Source organism: Nymphaea colorata, chromosome 8, assembly GCF_008831285.2.
Source record: "Nymphaea colorata isolate Beijing-Zhang1983 chromosome 8, ASM883128v2, whole genome shotgun sequence".
Lineage (NCBI taxonomy): Eukaryota > Viridiplantae > Streptophyta > Magnoliopsida > Nymphaeales > Nymphaeaceae > Nymphaea > Nymphaea colorata.
The window spans coordinates 14,409,563-14,427,718 of record NC_045145.1 but is presented as its reverse complement, the minus strand read 5'-3'; the positions used below and the strand labels follow the sequence as shown (position 1 = coordinate 14,427,718).

The window sequence follows — 18,156 nt, the reverse complement described above, 5'->3', positions numbered from 1 at the left end:
GAAAACTAAACTCATCTAGTTAATCGAGTCAAGCTCGAGTTAGATAGGCACAACTATCATTTGAGTTCAATTAAGCTCGTTAAATGTTAGGTTGATTTTTTGTTTTTCAAAAAAGAAAAAAAAAAGTTTCAGATTCAAAGGTCATGGATGCACGAACATTTTTGTACGTTTGAGAGTGAGTTTTCTAGCCAACACGAGGTTAGCCACAGAGAGATTGAGCTGGGCCTGGTATGTCTATCTGAGTTCAAGCTGGCTCGGGCCTCGGTTCTTGAGCAACGACCATTTTGCTAGTGCAGTTAATGGTAGGTTTCCCAGACGGCCTGCAACACGTGAACCCACCCCACTGAATCAGCCAGGGACCATCTGCACAAGAGGGGGACCCAGCTACCAATAATTTCGTTTACTCATTTCTTATATATATATATATATAATATTGGGGACCATAACATAATATCTTATTGTTACGTGTTTCGAAAATTAATTTGTACACATGCAGTCCTACGGATTCACTCCATGTAGGTTTAAGCAGTTGAAGGTCATATGCTAATTTTCCCCACCGCACAAATCACGTGTCCCCTACATATAGATATTTTGCCATGTAAAGCAGGGAAGTGAATTTCTACAGTTAATCGATGTATTATAACCAGCCTTGTACATCCATATCCAGTTTGTAGCCAAACACTATCGTGGAATTCTTGAAATGTATGCCAGCTAGAACATTGTTATAATTTCATTAGATGCTATTCAAACTAGTGAGGGGCTTCTAAGTTCCTCTACATGGATGTAGGAAAAGGACTGAGATGTTGTATTGCCAACGCCACTCTTAGCTACCATGCATAACATAGGTCGCTTTATAAAATAGAGGGCTTTACATAAACTTTTTTTTTTTTTTGAAACACATCCCTTTAATAATCTCAGTTTCCTTCATTTATAAAATTTAACATGAAAACACAGTAAACTCTTTTCTTTCTTTTGTTTTCCATCAATGTCTCTCGATCCAGATGGGATTGGGATAGGCGTCAGTCTCTTGCAAGTAGCAATTTAGCTCTGCACTGCACTGATTTAGCAATGAAAATAATTACATGCTTTTCTTACAACTGCGTTCCATAAAATTGCCTTGATATTTAGATAAACGGCCAAGCCTCCCCTTAGTATCACCACGATCCATGCGATGTATGTATGTGGACACAATGTTCACGAATTGGGGTTTGGACCACCAACCAATGCATCCGTGATCTCTCTCGGGTCAAGTGGCGGTGGCGCTACCAAACCAAAGCTGGATTTGAAACCAGGTTCCGATCAGTGGGTTCCGCGTTCGGTCGAGAGTCGGACGAGTTCGACCCTGATGATAAATTGACCGTCCGTCCAACAAACCAATGTCGAGGGTACTTTAGTCAACATGATGAGCGGCTTTTTTAAAAGGAACCAAGAGAGAGAGAGAGGCGTGGGGGTGAAATGAAATGCGGTGATGATGGTGGACGGGCCGCTGGCGTGCGGGGTGGTGTTAGCGAAGGAGACGGAGGGGCCGAAGGGAGGCGGACCTCCGACCGAACCCGGACGGGTCAAGAGAGAAGAGACCATCCCAACTCCCCCGCCCACCACCCCGCTCTCGGACCCCACCACCCGCCACCCGTCCCCGCCCCCGCCCCCCTCCTCCCTTCCCAAACCCGAAGGATGACGACGAGCGCCGGGCGGCGGACCGCCCTCGTGTCCGCCCCTGCCAGCCGCGTCAACCGCCACCCTAACCCCCCACTGCCCAAAATCACCCACCCACCACCGCCTCCTCCTCCATCCCAAAGATGGCTGCCGACGCCTCCTCCCCTTCCCCTTCTCCTTCCCCCTCTCGTTCCTCTTCTCCTCCTCCCACGGGCGACCCTCCCTCCTCTTCCCCCACCCCGAAGAAACCCCCTCCTGGCCCCTGGTCTCACCAGGAGTCCATCCACCTGATCGACGCCTACCAGGAGCGATGGTACGCCCTCGGCCGCGGCCAGCTCCGCGCCCGCCACTGGGAGGAGGTCGCCTCCTCCCTTGCCGCCCGATGCGGCCTCCACCGTCCGGCCAAAACCTCCACGCAGTGCCGCCACAAGATCGAGAAGCTTCGCAAGCGCTACCGCGCCGAGTTACAGAAGGAGGCCTCCGGCTCCTGCGAGTCTCGTTGGATCCTCTACCCTCGGATGGATCTTCTCGAGAAAGGGCCGTCTTCCATCCTCCGGGCTGTCCACCCTCCGCGCTCCCTTCCGCCCTTGGAGTCCCCCTCGCCGATCTCGTATCGTCACGCTGAAGCGGAGGCCGTTCCGAGGTTCGGTTCCGTTGGTCGGAAGCCTAGCGCCGCCGGTGGCGTTGCTGGCGCACGTGGCCCTTGCAGCCCCGGCCCTAGCCTGAACCCTAATCCTAACCCTAGTTTCCCGAAACGGAAACGGACGGCGAGTCCGGCCGCCGCCCCGGCGTTGGAGGAGCAGGAGGCGCTCCTGGAGCTCGCCTCGGCGGTTAGGTCGATCGGCGACGGGTTGATGCGCGTCGAGAATCTGAAGATGGAGATGATGCGGGACATGGAGCGGTCAAGGATGGATATGGAGATGAAGCGAACAGAAATGATCCTTGAATCGCAGCGGGAGATCGCGGAGGTTATCGCCAAGGCTTACTGCTCCAAGAAGAAGTACAAGAGGCTGAGCTCGCCGGACTCGTGAGGGATCTAAGCATCTTTTTTTTTTGGTACTGAACTATTGAACTTTCGATGGAGTTCCCTCGCTTTGTGTCTTTCTTTTTCCTTTGTTACCTTCACTCGAGAATATGTTTCTCCTCTCCTCTTAGTTCTGATTGGAACCGTTTCGAATTTGTCAAGTTCTGAATGATCGTTGTGGTGATCAGGGTCGATGTAAGTTGAATTTCGGTCTTCTTCAAATGAATGCTGATTTTTAATCCTTTCTTATTTCATTATCATTTTCTGCTCTGTGGGCTGTCAGGACGAAATGTTATATGCGGAGCTCTCTTTCTTTCTTTCGCACTCACTATTCTCTGAATATGAATCTTCAATTTTTTCTCCTTTTCGAGAATACAAATGACTCATGGAGGGTTCCTGCCTAGTTTTTAAAGTGCAATTTTTCGTTTGAGTTTTATTTTCAAAGTCTACAGTGAAATATGGTGCCAAAATTGTTATCTGTAATGATGAATGCTCTATGTAGGTACTACCTAATGCTTTCGAATTGGGTTTGGGCTTTACAATTGGCTTGTAATTGTCATTGATAAAAGTCAGATTGCAACAAACATGGGTCATCGTGTCTCTGTCTGTGGATGTTCCTTGCTGCTTTCACTATTGAATCCTTCGTTGATGGATTGTTTCTGGAAGTGCACACAGAAGTTACTCTGAAGCTGGATTTCATCATTTTCATCTATCTTCATGAGTTCGCTATTTTCCAAGTTTATTTGGTTGGTCATGACCTGTCTCATGCCATTTTCCAAGTTCATGACCTGGTCGGTGATGTGATTCTTGGTACTCAGGCGGATGAGTTCAACATGCTGTTGCCTGCGTCCGGCCTCTGTTTGTGGAAGAGGATGCTATTCTTTTCTGTTTGCTGAAACTCCAAATTCCAGATCTTTAATCCCTTCTCAAGAGGAGTGAGTGAATTTTGGGGTGATCTAACACTGGTAATTGTTTTCCATTAGCTAGCCGTCAGCATCAGATGTGCTTTCGCAAGCATCCTTGAGCATGAAGTCTATTCCTTTTATGTAGTATATGTGATGGCAATTCACTAAACAATTAACTTCTCGCTTCTCATGCCCATTCCACTTCTAATTCAAAACCGACTGGCGATGCAATATTATGGAGGCACAGAAACTATGAGAATGTGATTCTTGGTCTGATGAATTCATGATTACGTGTGCTTCCTTTTCAGTAGTAGGTTTTGAAATTTTGGTGTGTCAGATTTGTGGCCTTGTTAACCCGCAGATGTAAGGGTTTGACCGAATTGTCCCACTAATTCACCTTTTGCTTTGGAGTTTGGTTGGTATCTGTCAATCTGTGTTTTTGCTCGATAGGATTTAGTATCAGGGCGTTTCTGGGTGGCTTCCCTTGTCCTCGTCTTTGGCTCAAAGGAATAAAATTGTGCTTATATAACTTGATTATAAAGTAAGTAATGTTAATGCATACAAAAATAGTTCTCTCTTTCTCTCTAACCCACAACAAAGGTTGTTTAGAGATAAGTTCTTAGCTTGGCTGATCATGCAGGGTTAGGTACATACAAATGATGTTTTGCAAAGGTGGAGCTTCTAATTTCCTAGCCGTTGCGACCCGCGTGGTGGTGCTGAAGAAACCATTGATAATCTATTTTGGTATTGTTCAGTTATGCACAAATATAACAGTCCCTTGCTTCGGGGAAACTGTTTGTTACAAGTAAGTCAGTTGTCCGGGACTTTACATTGGGTCCATTTTTCGCTGGTCTTCTAAGGGTGGCTGCATGCCACATGCTATGGATGATATGGCTATTCTCAAGCTGGTGGGCTGTATGGTGTGCAGAAATTGATGTCACAAGACCTGCCACTGCCTCACACACTCTTCTTGACGTTGCTTCACTCGTTAAATGGCTGGCATCCTGTCTCCAATGCTATTACCATGAAGATAAAGAGTGCCATTGCCACAAAGCTCAGCTATAGTTGGTCTTTGATGTTATTGTAATAGGGCCTGGGTTGCTGCAGGAAGCATGCTGCTCTGACCCTTCATGCTGGCCTCAAGTCAGGACCTCTGACCCTAGCCGTTCTTGGTCTGGTCGACCAATCTGCAGCCCCACCTTGGCGATACCTGGAGCAGGTGACAAACATATATATATTTATGATACGATAGGCTCATGCGACACTTAAGATGATCATTACTTCTAATCTTCAACGTTTTCTTTTTCGTCAATAGATTCAATGTTAAAAGTCTGAGATAGAGCAATGAAAGAGAAAAAACCTCAATGGCTTAGTTCATGATCATGAGTCACTGGAAAAAGATGCCTTGGCTTGTCTCCTAAGCATGTATGCATAAGCAGCTACGGCTGATCCTTCCTTGGCTGACCTAGTTTCCAAATGAATTTAGAGATTTGAGGAGGTTGGTGCGGTTCGAATCCAAGAGACTTGGTTTTAGTTTTACAGGGATGTAAACGGTTCTTATTTGGGTCGGGTCCAGCACTTATGAAATTCAACTTAGTCGGTTTCTTGCTGGATTTCATTTTCTTTAAAAAAAATTGAATCTAAACCCGTCTAACACCATCCTTGACAAAATATATGTAATCCCGTTGATTTCAGACTCGAACTTAGATGCAGATATCAAATTGCACCAAAATTGTTTACCAAATTTTTAGCTGAAAAATTTTGAAATCGAATCTGTAAGTAGATATACTTTATGCGTTTATATCTCTAGCTTAGTAGCCTTTGAGTGGCATTTTTTTAAAAGACAGTGTGAGAGACTCGGCTGCATTGGTTTAAACCCAGACTATGGTCACATGTCCAACAATATATAACTCTCATAACAAGGGTTATTGGATCCCAATGACTTTAGTTTCTCCAACTAACATTTTGGATTTTGAAATTAGGTTTCTTACAATTCATGTAGCGTAAATTGTGACCTAGTGAATTAGATAAATGGCAAACCAAAGTTCCGAGAGCCATATGGCCGGCCCCGATTTATTCCTACCCGAATTTGGATGGTAGACTGCATATTGACCTGATCTCGTGTCCAAGTCATGTGATTCAGGTTCAGTTGGCCCCTGGTCCGCACTCGGGTTCCCCCAAACCTAAACCCAAATTCGACCCAGTTGCTCCCCAGGAAATCAAGAGAACCAAAACCAAATGTCGCCACAGGGCCACTTGAGGTCCTGAGAGAAATCCACCGGCCAGGCACCAGCCAGCGAACCGCCAAAGCTCATCCAATTTCTTGGCGTTCCCGACGATGCGGATTCATCACCTCTTTCCGGAGAATTCAATCGCTTGAAAAGCTTCTTGTAGTTGAAACCGAGAGAGAAAAGAGAGAGACGGTAAAGATGTCCTTTTCTCTGAGTTTTCTCACTACCCAGCAACCTTCTCACTGTGTACTCAATTGCCGGCATTTCGCCATCTCAACGAGACAACGACTGCAAAAGCAACCCTTGCTCGGAGTAATTTCGCGCGAAATCTCGACTCCCCATTTCAAGTTGATTCTCGTTTCGAAAAGATGTCTCTATTCTGCGCGAGTTTACCAAATAAGTGAGCTCCGTTGCGCTTCCACATCTCATTCACTAGGTTTCTGCTAGTTTTCCCATTTACCCATCTTTTATTTTTCGAGTTTTTAGGTGCTGATATTGATGGCAGTGCGGGAGATGACAGAAAAGAGCGAATCGATTCGTTTCTAGAGATAGCGGAGGTTTTGTGCATCGCCTCTTCTGCGATCTTCACAGTCGGGGTTGCAGTGTATTCGACTATATCAAATGCTCATACAGTGAGTTCCAGATTATCTTTTTTCTTCTTTTGCTGCTCTTTTTTTGATGAGACGTTGCTGGCTTTTATTGGTGCGGAACTTCTGTTTTGGAAGTTTAATCGGGAGTTTGTGTAGGTTTCCATTTCGGGTTCTCCTGGGATGAATTGGAGTTGTTTGGCTGGTCGACTTGTTGCGTGGCAGTTGGTTCTGTTGGTGGGTGCACTAGGAATCGGAAGTTTGATTCGAACTAGGCGGTGGAGTAGGATCAGCAGGAGAAATGCTGATCGTCAGGACTCCACGGTTATTGAGAGAATTGAGAAGTTGGAGGAAGAAGTGCGGAGCTCCGTGACCATTATACGTGTTTTATCAAGGCAGCTTGAGAAGTTAGGGATTCGATTTAGAGTAACAAGAAAGTCTTTGAAAGGGCCCATTGCTGAGGTACATGGTTTAAGTGGTCTCTGCTTCTTCTTGTTCTTTGAATTTTCTTCTCCGAAGAGTTGAAAGTAAATAATCATTGCAAAGTTTAGCATGTCAAGTGTCATCAGACAAAGAATGACCCCGTTGATCAAACGCTTGGAATGGTGTTTCATCTTCTTCTGGAATCTAAGATCATTCATCTTATGCTTAACCACGACTTCATGTGCCTTTCTTTGTTGAGGTTTTGATTTTAAACAGATGATCTTTGCTGTTTTACGCGTAAAAACCTTTCTCTTATGGAGTTCTCCGTAAGCTTATGTGCTCTAGTTTTTGTTTGTTGCCTTCATTTACATTTGCTATGTGATGCTTGCAGTTTTGCAGAAAAACACTTTTGCTATAGTTTAAGCTTATCCTACATTTCTTTTTAACTTGGTTTATGTTCCGAGCATCTCAGACATTACAAGAAAATTTAGAGAAAATACCGTGCTTGAACTCGTCATGGTAGGTAAATGGATATTGACACTTCCAGACAAGGTTGTTCTGACAACACCAAGAGTTTTGAAAAACCAAAATTTCCTTTTCCCTATTAGAAAAGCAGGTTGTTGCCAAAAGTTTATAATTTCTTGCCCGTTGAAGGACACAACAATGTTGTCAATATTGGTCTTGCATATCAGCCAATGTCCATTGTATCGGCTACAAAATGAAACGTTGCTGGCTGATGTAGGATTTGGAATATTAAAGTATTTTCTGTTCTATTAAATATTTGAAAATATCTATTATTTTGTTTAAATGGAAAAAATGGGGAACAGCTGGATGCAGGCCAATATTGTTGCTCGGAAAGCCATATCGGTCAGCGAACCAGCACGATGTGGAAACTGATAGTGATAAAACTGGGCAGGACAATCCATTGCCATCAAGAGACACCGGATAGTTGATTTCATTTCAATGTGGTAGAGTGGTAGTACTTTTGCTTGAGTTTGCCAAGCTGCAGAACAAATAAACGGCACTCTGGTTACAACAAATATTGGCAATCTCTCTGAAACTGTTTATAGAGTTGTGCAATCTTCTAGTTGCTGGTTTGAAGATCCAAAATGAGTTAATGTTATTTTTTAGTGAAAATTTGTTTCATCTGTTTATTATCATATTCTTTTATAATAAAAAGTAATGGATTACTCTTGGAAATTTGCTTATGATGCAGACAGCAGCACTGGCCCAGAAAAATTCGGAAGTTACACGTGCACTTACAATTCAAGAAGATATTCTTGAGAAGGAGCTGGGTGAGGTTCAAAAGGTTCTGCTAGCGATGCAGGTTGGCTTAATGTTCTTTGGCTTTTATTTTATTTTCAAATCTCTCTTTTTCACATGTTTTCATTTATGCAGCCTACACTGCATGTAGCAACATATATATATTTTTTGAGGTACAACTGGAATGCGCTCTCTTAATCGTGCTATGTTGGAAGTCCCATGTAATTTTCTTTCTGAAACATTCTTGTAAATTGCTAGGAGATCATTACTGGTGGAATTGTCAAACTTGAGAGTGAAAAGCATGTCCCATTGTAGTGGGAAATAATGGTCACATTGAGGGAGACTGATTGAAAATGCTGTTAGATCTATCATCCACCGAAACACCAACATTAGCTGATAACTTGTAAGCTTCTTTTTTAATTTCTTATTAATAAGTGGTCCTTCCTTCATGAAGAAAAGGAAGGAAAAAACTCATCTTTGGTTTGTTATAATCCTTTTCAAATGTATAACCTCCCTCCTGCTTCCCAATTTTGAGGAAGCATGTTACATCCTGGCCTTAAGGAAGCATCATAGAAATTGAACTTCTCTTTCTGACCTGGAGCTTTTGACCAAAGTATCACTTTAGATTTGGACATTTGGTAATGTCTAAATTGAGGTAATACTTGCCTGGTGGTTGTTTTTATTAAAGGAGACTATATCAAGGAGGATATTGATAGCAAAAGTATCAATCCAGCTTAGGAAGAAGTTGTAATTATTGATAATGGCTAAGGCAGAAGAAAATAACAAATCCTATCTTTGCCAATAAAGCTTATCTCAATAGGCTCATCAATATAAAGAAAAGCTCCATGCATCTCTAAGCAAGAGAGTATGAAAGCATCGTGGACGTAGGCCAAGGCTGAACCATGTCAAAAAAACCTTCTCCTGCCTTTCTACTTTTCTTCTTGCGTTCTCTTAGCTTTCTGTTTTTTTTTGAGTTGTGCTGAGAACGTTCAGTAAACTCATTCTGAAGCCAAAGTTCAGTAAGTTTGAATAGTTTGTTGTGAGACTATTTCACTCATTCCCTTCATGTGCAAACATCTGAAGGGGATGTTGGCCATCCTCTGCTTGATTATTTTCTCAGTTCCCATATTTTACCCTCCATAATTCCATGGCATTTTCGAAACGTGATCCCAAAAAGTGCACAAATACGTTTCCCACTTGTATGATGCCAGACAGTTGGCTCTAAATTGTCCATAGTCACATTGTTTAATTACAAGTGGCTTTCAAACTCGGGTCATTGATTGAACTGCTTGGATTCTGAGTGGGGATTTCTGCTGCCGAATGAAGGTTCTAAGGTGAAGGAACATCCCCTACCGTGCTGGATGAAAAGCTGACTGTTATTAAAAGAAATCAATAAATCCTTCCATTTCAGGACTCGAGGTATTTGTATCAGCAAGAAATAACATAGACAATTCCTCACTTCAAGATGATATGATGTGGCCGGCTTTGGAAGCTGTGGAAATATAATTGGAAGTCCCAGCCTCCTCGATGGCACAACCTGGATGCTTTTAATTACTAATTTAACGATTTATTTTTTTTTAAATGTAAACGAAGGTGGAAATGATTATGAAGGCGATGTTCTTGAAATTTTTGAGGTTAGGACTACGGAAAGTAGTATGTTTTTTTTTAGTGTTCTGCAGGATCAGTTCACGTTCATTTTCATGAAGACCTTATGTTCCGAGTAGTTCCTGAAAACATGGGGTATCTGCATTTTAATAACAAGTTCTGTACATTTACGGTCATAATGACAACACGGACTATCAGTAAGAAAATACTTGTCTTTCCTTTTTTTTTTGTTCTGTAAACTAATCTATTTCTGATTGCATGCATGTTCATGCTTAATGCTTACAATTATTAAGGAAAAGGGTGCGCCATTTCTACATTGTAAGGGCCCGCATATCTGTGTGTGTGAGAGAGAGATTGAACTGTTTATTGCATGTAGCGTGGCTTGTACAACCTTCTGAATCAAAGTCCAAGCTTTTCGTACTTGCAGCAAGATAGTTCAACTTGTATTATTTGTTAATTTGTTGCAACATATAGTAGGTCTTCCGTTGTTCAGTGTTTCAATCTGATGTAACATGCTCGCTGCTGCTCCGATTTTACTGTTCCCTGAATTTTTGTTTGACTGCTCCAACTGAGTGCTTACCAGGAACAGCAGCAGAAGCAACTTGAGCTCATCCTTGCAATTGCAAAAGCTGGTAGATTAAAAGAGAACAACCAAGATACTGTTTCAAAAGGCCGAACCATAGCCACATCAAAGTCTGTTCAGGAGAGTACGGCGATTGAAGAAATGGAGACTCAACTATAATTTTGACTGGGAATTTTGAGCAATAAGTAGTTTTGACAAGGGATTAGTGTTTGAATTTATTCCAGTCTTTGAATTTCATAAGGTATAGTGAATTATTTGCCCCAGCCCAAAGCCTGTACTTCTGCTTACAATCTGTGCGTCCATGTGCTTTTCTCCTGTGATCACCCTTTATGATTATTGGGTCACCTCTCTGCAGTGGTGACCTTGGGTTGTCAGCTTCGGTCTGACATGGACTATTTTGAGCCCTATTAGTGATGCGGGGTTAATTTGGGATTGGCTTCAAGTAAACCTGGTAAGATTGCACTAACATCTGTCTGCGGTAGCTTACATCTGACTAATCCTTATAAAATATCAACCAAATAAGAATTTTGCTCCTGACTACTTGATATTATTGGATTGGAGTTAGAGTTTATAACAGGAACAGCTACAAAATATGGTCACAGAATATTTGTAATTGTGATTGACTGTCATTCACAAGCCAAACGAGAAAATGATCTTCTGATCACTGTGCAAGATCTCGTGACTTATCGTCACTTTGATGACCTTAGAAGGAGGGGACCCATATGAATGTGCTGTTTTATTTTTTGGCTGTGTAGAATAGAAAATGTTGTTATTTGTGAGGAAATGATATAAGATTAGCAGTCATTAAAGGCCTCCTAGTATTTTGATCCTCGACACGAACTTTTTCTCTGAAGTGTGTGCAACATGTCTGTCCGAAGCTGTACATTCACAATGATCAAGAAACCAACTGCATGGATGTAATTTCCATATTTGTAAAACCTAGATCAGTTATAAATCTTTTGCTTGTACTGCATGGATGAAAATATGTACGCCAAAAAGAAATAATCTAGTTGACTTTTAAGTTCATGTGAGTTCCAATTTGCACTCCAAATGCATACCTGATTCAGAGTTGTTAATTTTTGTTTTCTAACAAATTACAAGTAGCTGCTCCTCCAATGGACAATTTACAAAAGACTGCTTAACTTTTGAAAAATTGTGTTTAGACGCAAGATAATTCTAAAACAATCGCCTCGAACAATAGCAGGGGATGAACAATGGCAAGTTTTTTTTTTCCCATTTTGGAGGAACCAAAATATTTTCCCCTTTCTTTATGCGGTCTCCTTTCCAATGTAGAGGTTGTCCAACGATTCCTACTGGCGAGAATCAGGCATTTGACAAATTAAAAACGAAAAATATACAACTAGCTCTCTTGTAAATCCCTTCTGCACTAGAATAGATGGCATGTTACTAGTCGGCATCACCAGATTTTCTGCATGCTTCTCTCTCTTATCATTTTTGGTGTGAAATCAAAATACGAAACACGAATGTTAGGGGTACCTAAATGCACCACCTCCTGGTTAACAAGCTAAAAGAGGAAGGTGAAGTTCTCTCTTGAACAGTCCACTGCCTTGTGACCGCTGCAAGTATGCTAACTGCTAACTGGAGTTAAGCACTGATTTGTGACCTTTTAAAAATTAACAGGCTAATAGTAAATCGCTCAAAAGTGGGGCAGCTTTTCGTAATTTTTTTTTTAAACATGAAAATCAATTTGTGTTGTAGTTATTTTTAGGATAAAAAATAGATAATGTGATTGCCGAAAACTCCGGCTACTCTCTCTCTCTCTTATGTCGCAAATGGTTCGATCTGGTCTGAAAGTTGTTTCATTTTTTATAGATCTGTACTCAGCTGTCCCAGGACATTTCTAAGAGGGAGGAAGTTGTAGACAGTTTTAGCCGATTTAAACAAGCCTGGTTGGTACGTGTTCTCTCGATCATCTGGATCCTGTTGGGGCTTTGCAATTTGTAGCTGATTCGGATCTCGATAATCTGGATCTGGAGCTTCATTTGCTTGCCAAATCCAAACCCAATCCTTTTGCTTCCCGATAAGTAACAGGCGCTTTTAAACAGAGGCAAGTCGGCAACGTCTCCCGCTTTTCTTATTACAATGTTCCGAAAATACCCATAAGATGTCTATGTCACCAACCAAATCGAGGACCATGGAGGGCAATTATGTCATTCTACCATACATAGCCCTTGTCTGGGCAGCGCGCGGGCTGCTTCACAAGGCGGCAGGTGCGATTCTCGGTCTCTTCTGATGGAGGCACTCCGAGAGCTTCAGGATGTCCAGGCGATGCTCTCCTTCATCGGTGACCGGGGGATCTCCTCCGGCGATGCTTCCTCAGACCGATTCCTCGCTTCCTTCCTCCTTTTCATGGTGAGTTAAGACAGGAAAAAGAAGGAAGCGAATCCCGCGCCCTAGCGATTCCTCACTTGTTTATCCACTGACCCGTCCCTCGTTGCCGTAGGCTCGATCTAGGAGCACGGAGATGGGTCCGGCAAAAAGAATGGATTTGATTGCCGAGTGTCTTCCGAAGGTACGCTGAGAGAGAGCTTTTTCGTGCTTCTTCAACTTGTGGGGATCGAAATGATTGAGTTTGGTAGCTTCTTCTTCGGTTTTGCAGTTGTCTGCAGGGATTCTTCAGGAAGCCCAGACGCGCTTTGCTGGTGAGGGTGAGTCTCTCTCTTCAGGTGTTCGGCTTTTTATGGATGTGATTTGCATGCGTTTCTTTCAGAATCTGGCGGAGATAAGGATGCCGAAGGTATCCGATCTGCTGCTTTGAGTTCGGTGGAAAACGTCGAGGAGGAATTCGCGGTGATAGGGCTGGACGCGATGCGGCGAGCGAATTCCACAGTGGAGGATTTTGTGAGTTTTTAGCAATTGCTGTTTTTCAATTCTCAGTCAGCATTCGAACAGTCAAGCGATCATGTATCCATTTAGGACATGAAATTGTATTTAGTAGTTGAAATTAGTCGAGTAGGACTACTGCTGTTATCGTTCCAATTTTATCGGATGTCTCCGAAGAGACATCAAATTCTATTTATGTGTTTTGATGTGCAGAAGCTGTTCATAAGTTAAGTGCTTGATTTTGGAATATATATTCGTCTTTATTTTTTTGGGCTTGGCGTTATCATAACAAATATAGACTTTGTTAATCTTGGTGAGAGCAGTGGGAATAAAGTATTTTAAAAGAAGTCTAATAGGTAGAGAAACTAAAACCTGAATTATATGTGATGTATTGATATGGAAAATAGTTGAATATGCATAAAGAACCTGGTGAAATATGATGTATCTCAGGTGATTGTGGTGGAAGTTCTCTTGAGAATATGTGAAACGATTCTCCTGAAAACTTCATGAACGCGGCTACGTGGGGGTTCTCCTGCTTGTAGAAGTTTTTGACTCATATGCATCTATGCTCTTCTAATGATCAGGTCAGGTCTTACTTCATGTTCCATGGGATGGATGCAAATAATCCTGGGACCGTATTTAGGTTCCTCCCCATCTTATACTTCACTGAGAGCTACATTTACCAGGTATTATGCAAATATGCCAGCTCTGGTTCACTTGTTTTTCCCTGTCGTAAGTGATTCGTAATTATGAACCACTTTTGGACTGCAGCTAGATAACATCAACGAGATCATCTCAAACCAATCAAGCCGAGTTTCTTCTAAAGAAGTAGGTTCATCCATCTTGTCAATTATGACTAGACATCATGTAATTTTGTTGGTCATCAATCTGATTTATTTTGAACAAGGTGAAATTAAGTTCTCAATGGAAAGTAAGTCGACTTATGGAGTTGTTTGAGACGGATCCATTTAGGCCACTTTGTCGTGTTTTGGAGCAACACGGATTAATGACAGAGAGGTCAGGCATGCTGTATTTCAAATAGGATGTTCTTGGTGAAGGAAAAAGTTCAAATTTGTTTTGGTGTTTCTTGTTTGGATCAGAATAAGCAAGGAGCTTGGATTTGGTGTTGAATATTGGGCTCTGGAGAGGCATCTCTGCAACTCCCTCACATTGAAAAAGAATGTAAGATGAAGGTCTCTATCAGTCTATCTCGTGAGTTAAGTTTGTATAAGGTTTCTAGTTTCATTTCATTTAGTCGTCAGTGTCTTCAATTCATATAGATGACTAAGCGATATTATTCACCTGTTAGTCACTATATTTACAAGACTCAGCGATGTTATTCACCTGTTAGTGACTATATTTAGTATTTACAAGACTCCAACCATGTAGGAGAAGATGATACTGTAATAGTTCCTATCTAGCCTCCAAGTTCGGTTTTGATTTAGGTGTTGCATGCCCTGTTTTTTGTGATTTTTTTCTTCTTCTTTGATTCTTTCATTAATTTATCTCATGGTCTTGTTACTTAGATACTATGTCAAGACGTGATGAGAGCCATTCATCTGAAATCATTTGACTACAGGATATTAAGCTTTCTTTTATATAAATTACGGGGACAAGAGGTGTGTAACTTCATAAGTTTTTCTTTTTCCCCTCTATTTCTCTTTATCAGTATTTTCAACTCATGGAAAGGTGTTGAATAGTTCATTCTGGCTTCCATGTTCTTAATTTAAGCATGTTTTTTTTACTTACTACAGGTTGTACTTCCCCTTCCCCTATTGTCCAATTGAAGTTATAATAGTGACACTTGAAATTCTTGGACATTTTTTTAGCTTCTTTAGGCTACCAGTCTACTTCCTCATCTACATATAGAGACTGCATATTTGCACCACAATTCAGCAATCATAATGGTGTCTTTGTTCACAAGATTTAGGCCTTCCTGATAAATTGGTTTAAGGTGAAAAATAACTTTTGCTGTTGAGCTGGATTTAACCAGCAGGGTGGAAAAACATACAACCTGAGGTAGTCATTTTACAATGCAAGGCCAACAAGTTGCAAGACATACATGCTTGAGCATTCTCTTCCTATTTTTTTTTGCATTTAATACTGTTACCTTGTTGTCTTTCTTTTAAGGTCAATGAAAGCCATATGGAGTTCCTCTCAGTTTCAGAATTTTTGGTTGAAGTGGCAGATGACTTGTAAGAGTTTTGCTATTTGATGCCAAATTAACCTTTTTCTTCTCTTAATGATAACTTATAACTGTCGAACATATGCATCATACAAGTTTGGCTTGCAAAAAATATTTGCACTGGACAATAGGTTGGGGTAGATGTGCTTCTGTTCTAAGAGGTTATGGCCCTGTGGGTATCTTGTTGGTTTTCTTAATATTTGGTTGTATTTCTGTTGGCTAATATGGTCCATGTTAATCAGATAAAACTGCTTCTAACTTGAAGATAGGCACTGGTAACCAAGTGGTTCTTGTCCTGGATTTCTATATCATAACTGTAAAAATTTTTGTATGTTGAGATGATCTCCATTTCTAAATTGTTCATTCTGCAATTTTTTTTTTATGTTAATATGATCTGTTTTCCTAAATTCATTTGGAGCATGAAGATAAGCAGGCTTTCTTAAAGAGACAGCAGTTTGTAGTTTTCTTGTTCTTTCCCTTTATTGATCTGTACTTATTAGTGATTCACTTGTACTGTTTTCTTGGCAAGTAAATCAATCATCATTTAACGGCTAGTTGATTGTTCAGGTTTGATTATGAGGTAAGTCCAATGTCTTTCATAAGCACCTCCGTACTACAAATGGCCTAGTCTGTTTGACTGCATGTTCCATATTTATTTTTGCATATAATTTTCTAGATAATCTTTTGGTGTTGGTCTTCATGCTCCTACAGGATGATATAGTGGGGAATAACTTCAATATATTGCGTATGTTGACCAGAGTGTATGGAGCTGCAGTTGCCCCAAGCATATTGGTGAGTTTAAGTAAACCTATCAAACAACCACTTGTGTGGAATTCATTATTATAAATCTGGACACCAAGTTTCAAGAACCTTCTAAAAAATGTCATCGAATGGCATTGGAACTGTGTTTTCGATTTATTTTCTGTGTGTCATGGACATTCAAAAGAATGCAGCCATGCACGTATGTGCTAAACTGCATCGATGTGTGCACTATATCTCCACCTATGTGATGGCTGATATGGTCATATCATTCCAAATCGTCTATAGAATAATAAACAGTAGAACAAATGTAATTTTCTCAGAACGGCACAGAAATGTAAACAGAAGCAGGATGGTCTATACAATGTTGCAAGCTTTAAAGGAAGCAAACAGAGAATGAATCATATTTCAAGGTGTTCAAAGAAAATTACTGTTGAAGGTCAACGTGGAGCAAAAGCTGAAGAAGTATTCATTGTAGATGCAAAATATAGTTGAATCTTATGATTCACTTGCTTTTGGCCCGGTGTGGCCTTGAGTTTATAACACACACATATATATATATTTATTTGATTTTGGACATGAGGGGTCCTGCTTGTTGTTGACGGGCTGCCTTTTACCAGGTTATTTTGAGGTTGCACTTTGCTGGTGCATACTGATCCCTGTAAGTGCTTTAGATGAGCAGATAATGTTGGGTATGAAGTGTGATTGGTTTCTAGACAATCATAGCTAGAGTCAAAGTCGAGGTTGCTGGTAAGTGCTCAACATTAGACCTTAAATCACTGATCCTGAATTTCTGAATGACAAGGAGGATGGGTTCTGCAGCCTTTTCAAGTTCTTTAGATTCTGGAAAGTGGGTCCAGTCATGGGGATGCTCAGGAAGCTTGTGGAGACCTGCCACAATACCATGTAGGGCACACTATTGCAGTAACCTTGAGGGCTACTTCAAAGAAGTGAAGAGTCTTAGAATATCTGCTGATGTCCATACCTACTATGAAAAAGTTACCATCAACAGCCAGGATACTGTCATTAACATTCTTTTGGGACCTAAGAAGTGCTGTCCACTTGGGGGGCTCAACCTTTTTTGAGCTAACTTAACCATGCTTTGGCTTAGACAGTTTCACCAGCCTTACTAATATCAACATAACAGCTTCTGCATAGACTCTTATTTTTTTTTATCTCTTTATGTTTTTCTAGAATAGTTGATTAATATGTCAACAGTTGACCAGGCAAAATGCATAGCAGATGCTGAAGAACGTTATGAGACCCTGTTGAAGAAATTAGATCCTGATCTGGCCACAAATTACCAGAAACGATGCGAGGATGCTACGAAAGAAGGTTGCTTTCTGCAGCCATAAATATTGAAGTGTGATTCTTCTCCTGCACTTGGAACCTTTGATGTGTATGGAGCTTTCATGTTAATGAAAGGCTCTCTTTTTGCAGGTGGAAGGACTTTTGGACCTAGTTTAGGAACATGGAACATACCAAGGGTGATTTCAGATGAAGAATCATTTCGCAGAAATATTTTAAAGACGAAAGAGGCGGTCAATTCATCTTGAATTTATGACGTTAGTATTGTGACGTGTCAGAAGCTGCTCCATGCATTAAAGAACCTCTATTCCCAATGAAGCATTGCCTGAGACTGCGCGACCAGACTACAGAATGCGTGTGCTTGTGGCTGCACAGTACTGTAGTTGAAATCGACTTCATCATTTGAACCTTTTGGTCATGCAAATGTTATGGGTACTGATCTTTTAAAAAGGATTAGTTGCAAATACGATGGGGTCGTTTGAGTTGTTTATGTTTGCGAAATTTTGAGAATAAAAAAAAGTTATTTAAAGCGGTCCACCAAACTATTGGAGTGGGGAATTCACATTTTTTTGTGACAAAATACTTGATTTAATATGTATTTCATAAAAGTGAAATGTGTTCAAAACCATTACATTGATCAGATGATGCTCACAACCACGATGTTCAGGTTAGCAGATTCAATCTTCACGTAAGAAAACAACTGAATTCAGTCTAAAAGATAAGGAATCGTGAACCAGTGTACCCTTCTGATGGGCAACTGTAGAGGACTTTCTGAGACAGAAT

The 18,156-nt window shown here is 41.2% G+C and overlaps 3 protein-coding genes across 8 annotated transcripts; all 3 read left to right on the top strand.

The window, feature by feature from the left end:
• Positions 1 to 1,434: 1,434 nt before the first annotated feature.
• LOC116258823 (trihelix transcription factor ENAP2-like) lies at positions 1,435 to 2,934 on the top strand. Its single transcript, XM_031636237.2, has one exon. It carries the CDS (start codon positions 1,800 to 1,802, stop codon positions 2,685 to 2,687), a length of 888 nt encoding a protein of 295 aa, XP_031492097.1. The 5' UTR covers positions 1,435 to 1,799; the 3' UTR covers positions 2,688 to 2,934.
• Positions 2,935 to 5,579: 2,645 nt separating this feature from the next.
• LOC116258822 (uncharacterized) lies at positions 5,580 to 10,547 on the top strand. Its single transcript, XM_031636236.2, has 5 exons — positions 5,580 to 6,216; positions 6,303 to 6,448; positions 6,563 to 6,865; positions 8,043 to 8,153; positions 10,278 to 10,547. Exons 1-5 carry the CDS (start codon positions 6,015 to 6,017, stop codon positions 10,434 to 10,436), a joined length of 921 nt encoding a protein of 306 aa, XP_031492096.1. The 5' UTR covers positions 5,580 to 6,014; the 3' UTR covers positions 10,437 to 10,547.
• Positions 10,548 to 12,483: 1,936 nt separating this feature from the next.
• Positions 12,484 to 17,902, top strand: LOC116259085 (uncharacterized). 6 transcript variants are annotated; one of them, XR_004173863.2, is made up of 14 exons: positions 12,484 to 12,650; positions 12,742 to 12,810; positions 12,898 to 12,946; positions 13,009 to 13,139; positions 13,706 to 13,807; positions 13,893 to 13,949; positions 14,029 to 14,138; positions 14,222 to 14,303; positions 14,648 to 14,740; positions 15,252 to 15,316; positions 15,874 to 15,886; positions 16,018 to 16,098; positions 17,284 to 17,400; positions 17,506 to 17,644. XR_004173863.2 is itself a non-coding variant. In XM_031636706.2 (14 exons), exons 1-13 carry the CDS (start codon positions 12,531 to 12,533, stop codon positions 17,418 to 17,420), a joined length of 1,101 nt encoding a protein of 366 aa, XP_031492566.1. In that variant the 5' UTR covers positions 12,484 to 12,530; the 3' UTR covers positions 17,421 to 17,428; positions 17,506 to 17,644. The 6 variants fall into 6 exon arrangements, 4 of the variants coding, with proteins under 4 accessions (XP_031492566.1, XP_031492564.1, XP_031492563.1 ...); XR_004173864.2 differs by having other exon boundaries at positions 17,284 to 17,428; XM_031636706.2 differs by having other exon boundaries at positions 17,292 to 17,428.
• The last annotated feature ends 254 nt before the right edge of the window (positions 17,903 to 18,156 follow it).

Coding starts and splice junctions, on each gene's coding strand:
- LOC116258822 (XM_031636236.2), top strand. CDS start 6,015: ATGTCCTTTTCTCTGAGTTTTCTCACTACCCAGCAACCTTCTCACTGT. Junction 6,449..6,562: donor CTATATCAAATGCTCATACA/GTGAGTTCCAGA, acceptor GAGTTTGTGTAG/GTTTCCATTTCGGGTTCTCC. Junction 8,154..10,277: donor AGGTTCTGCTAGCGATGCAG/GTTGGCTTAATG, acceptor AGTGCTTACCAG/GAACAGCAGCAGAAGCAACT.
- LOC116258823 (XM_031636237.2), top strand. CDS start 1,800: ATGGCTGCCGACGCCTCCTCCCCTTCCCCTTCTCCTTCCCCCTCTCGT.
- LOC116259085 (XM_031636703.2), top strand. CDS start 12,531: ATGGAGGCACTCCGAGAGCTTCAGGATGTCCAGGCGATGCTCTCCTTC. Junction 12,651..12,741: donor CTTCCTTCCTCCTTTTCATG/GTGAGTTAAGAC, acceptor TCGTTGCCGTAG/GCTCGATCTAGGAGCACGGA. Junction 12,947..13,008: donor GACGCGCTTTGCTGGTGAGG/GTGAGTCTCTCT, acceptor CGTTTCTTTCAG/AATCTGGCGGAGATAAGGAT.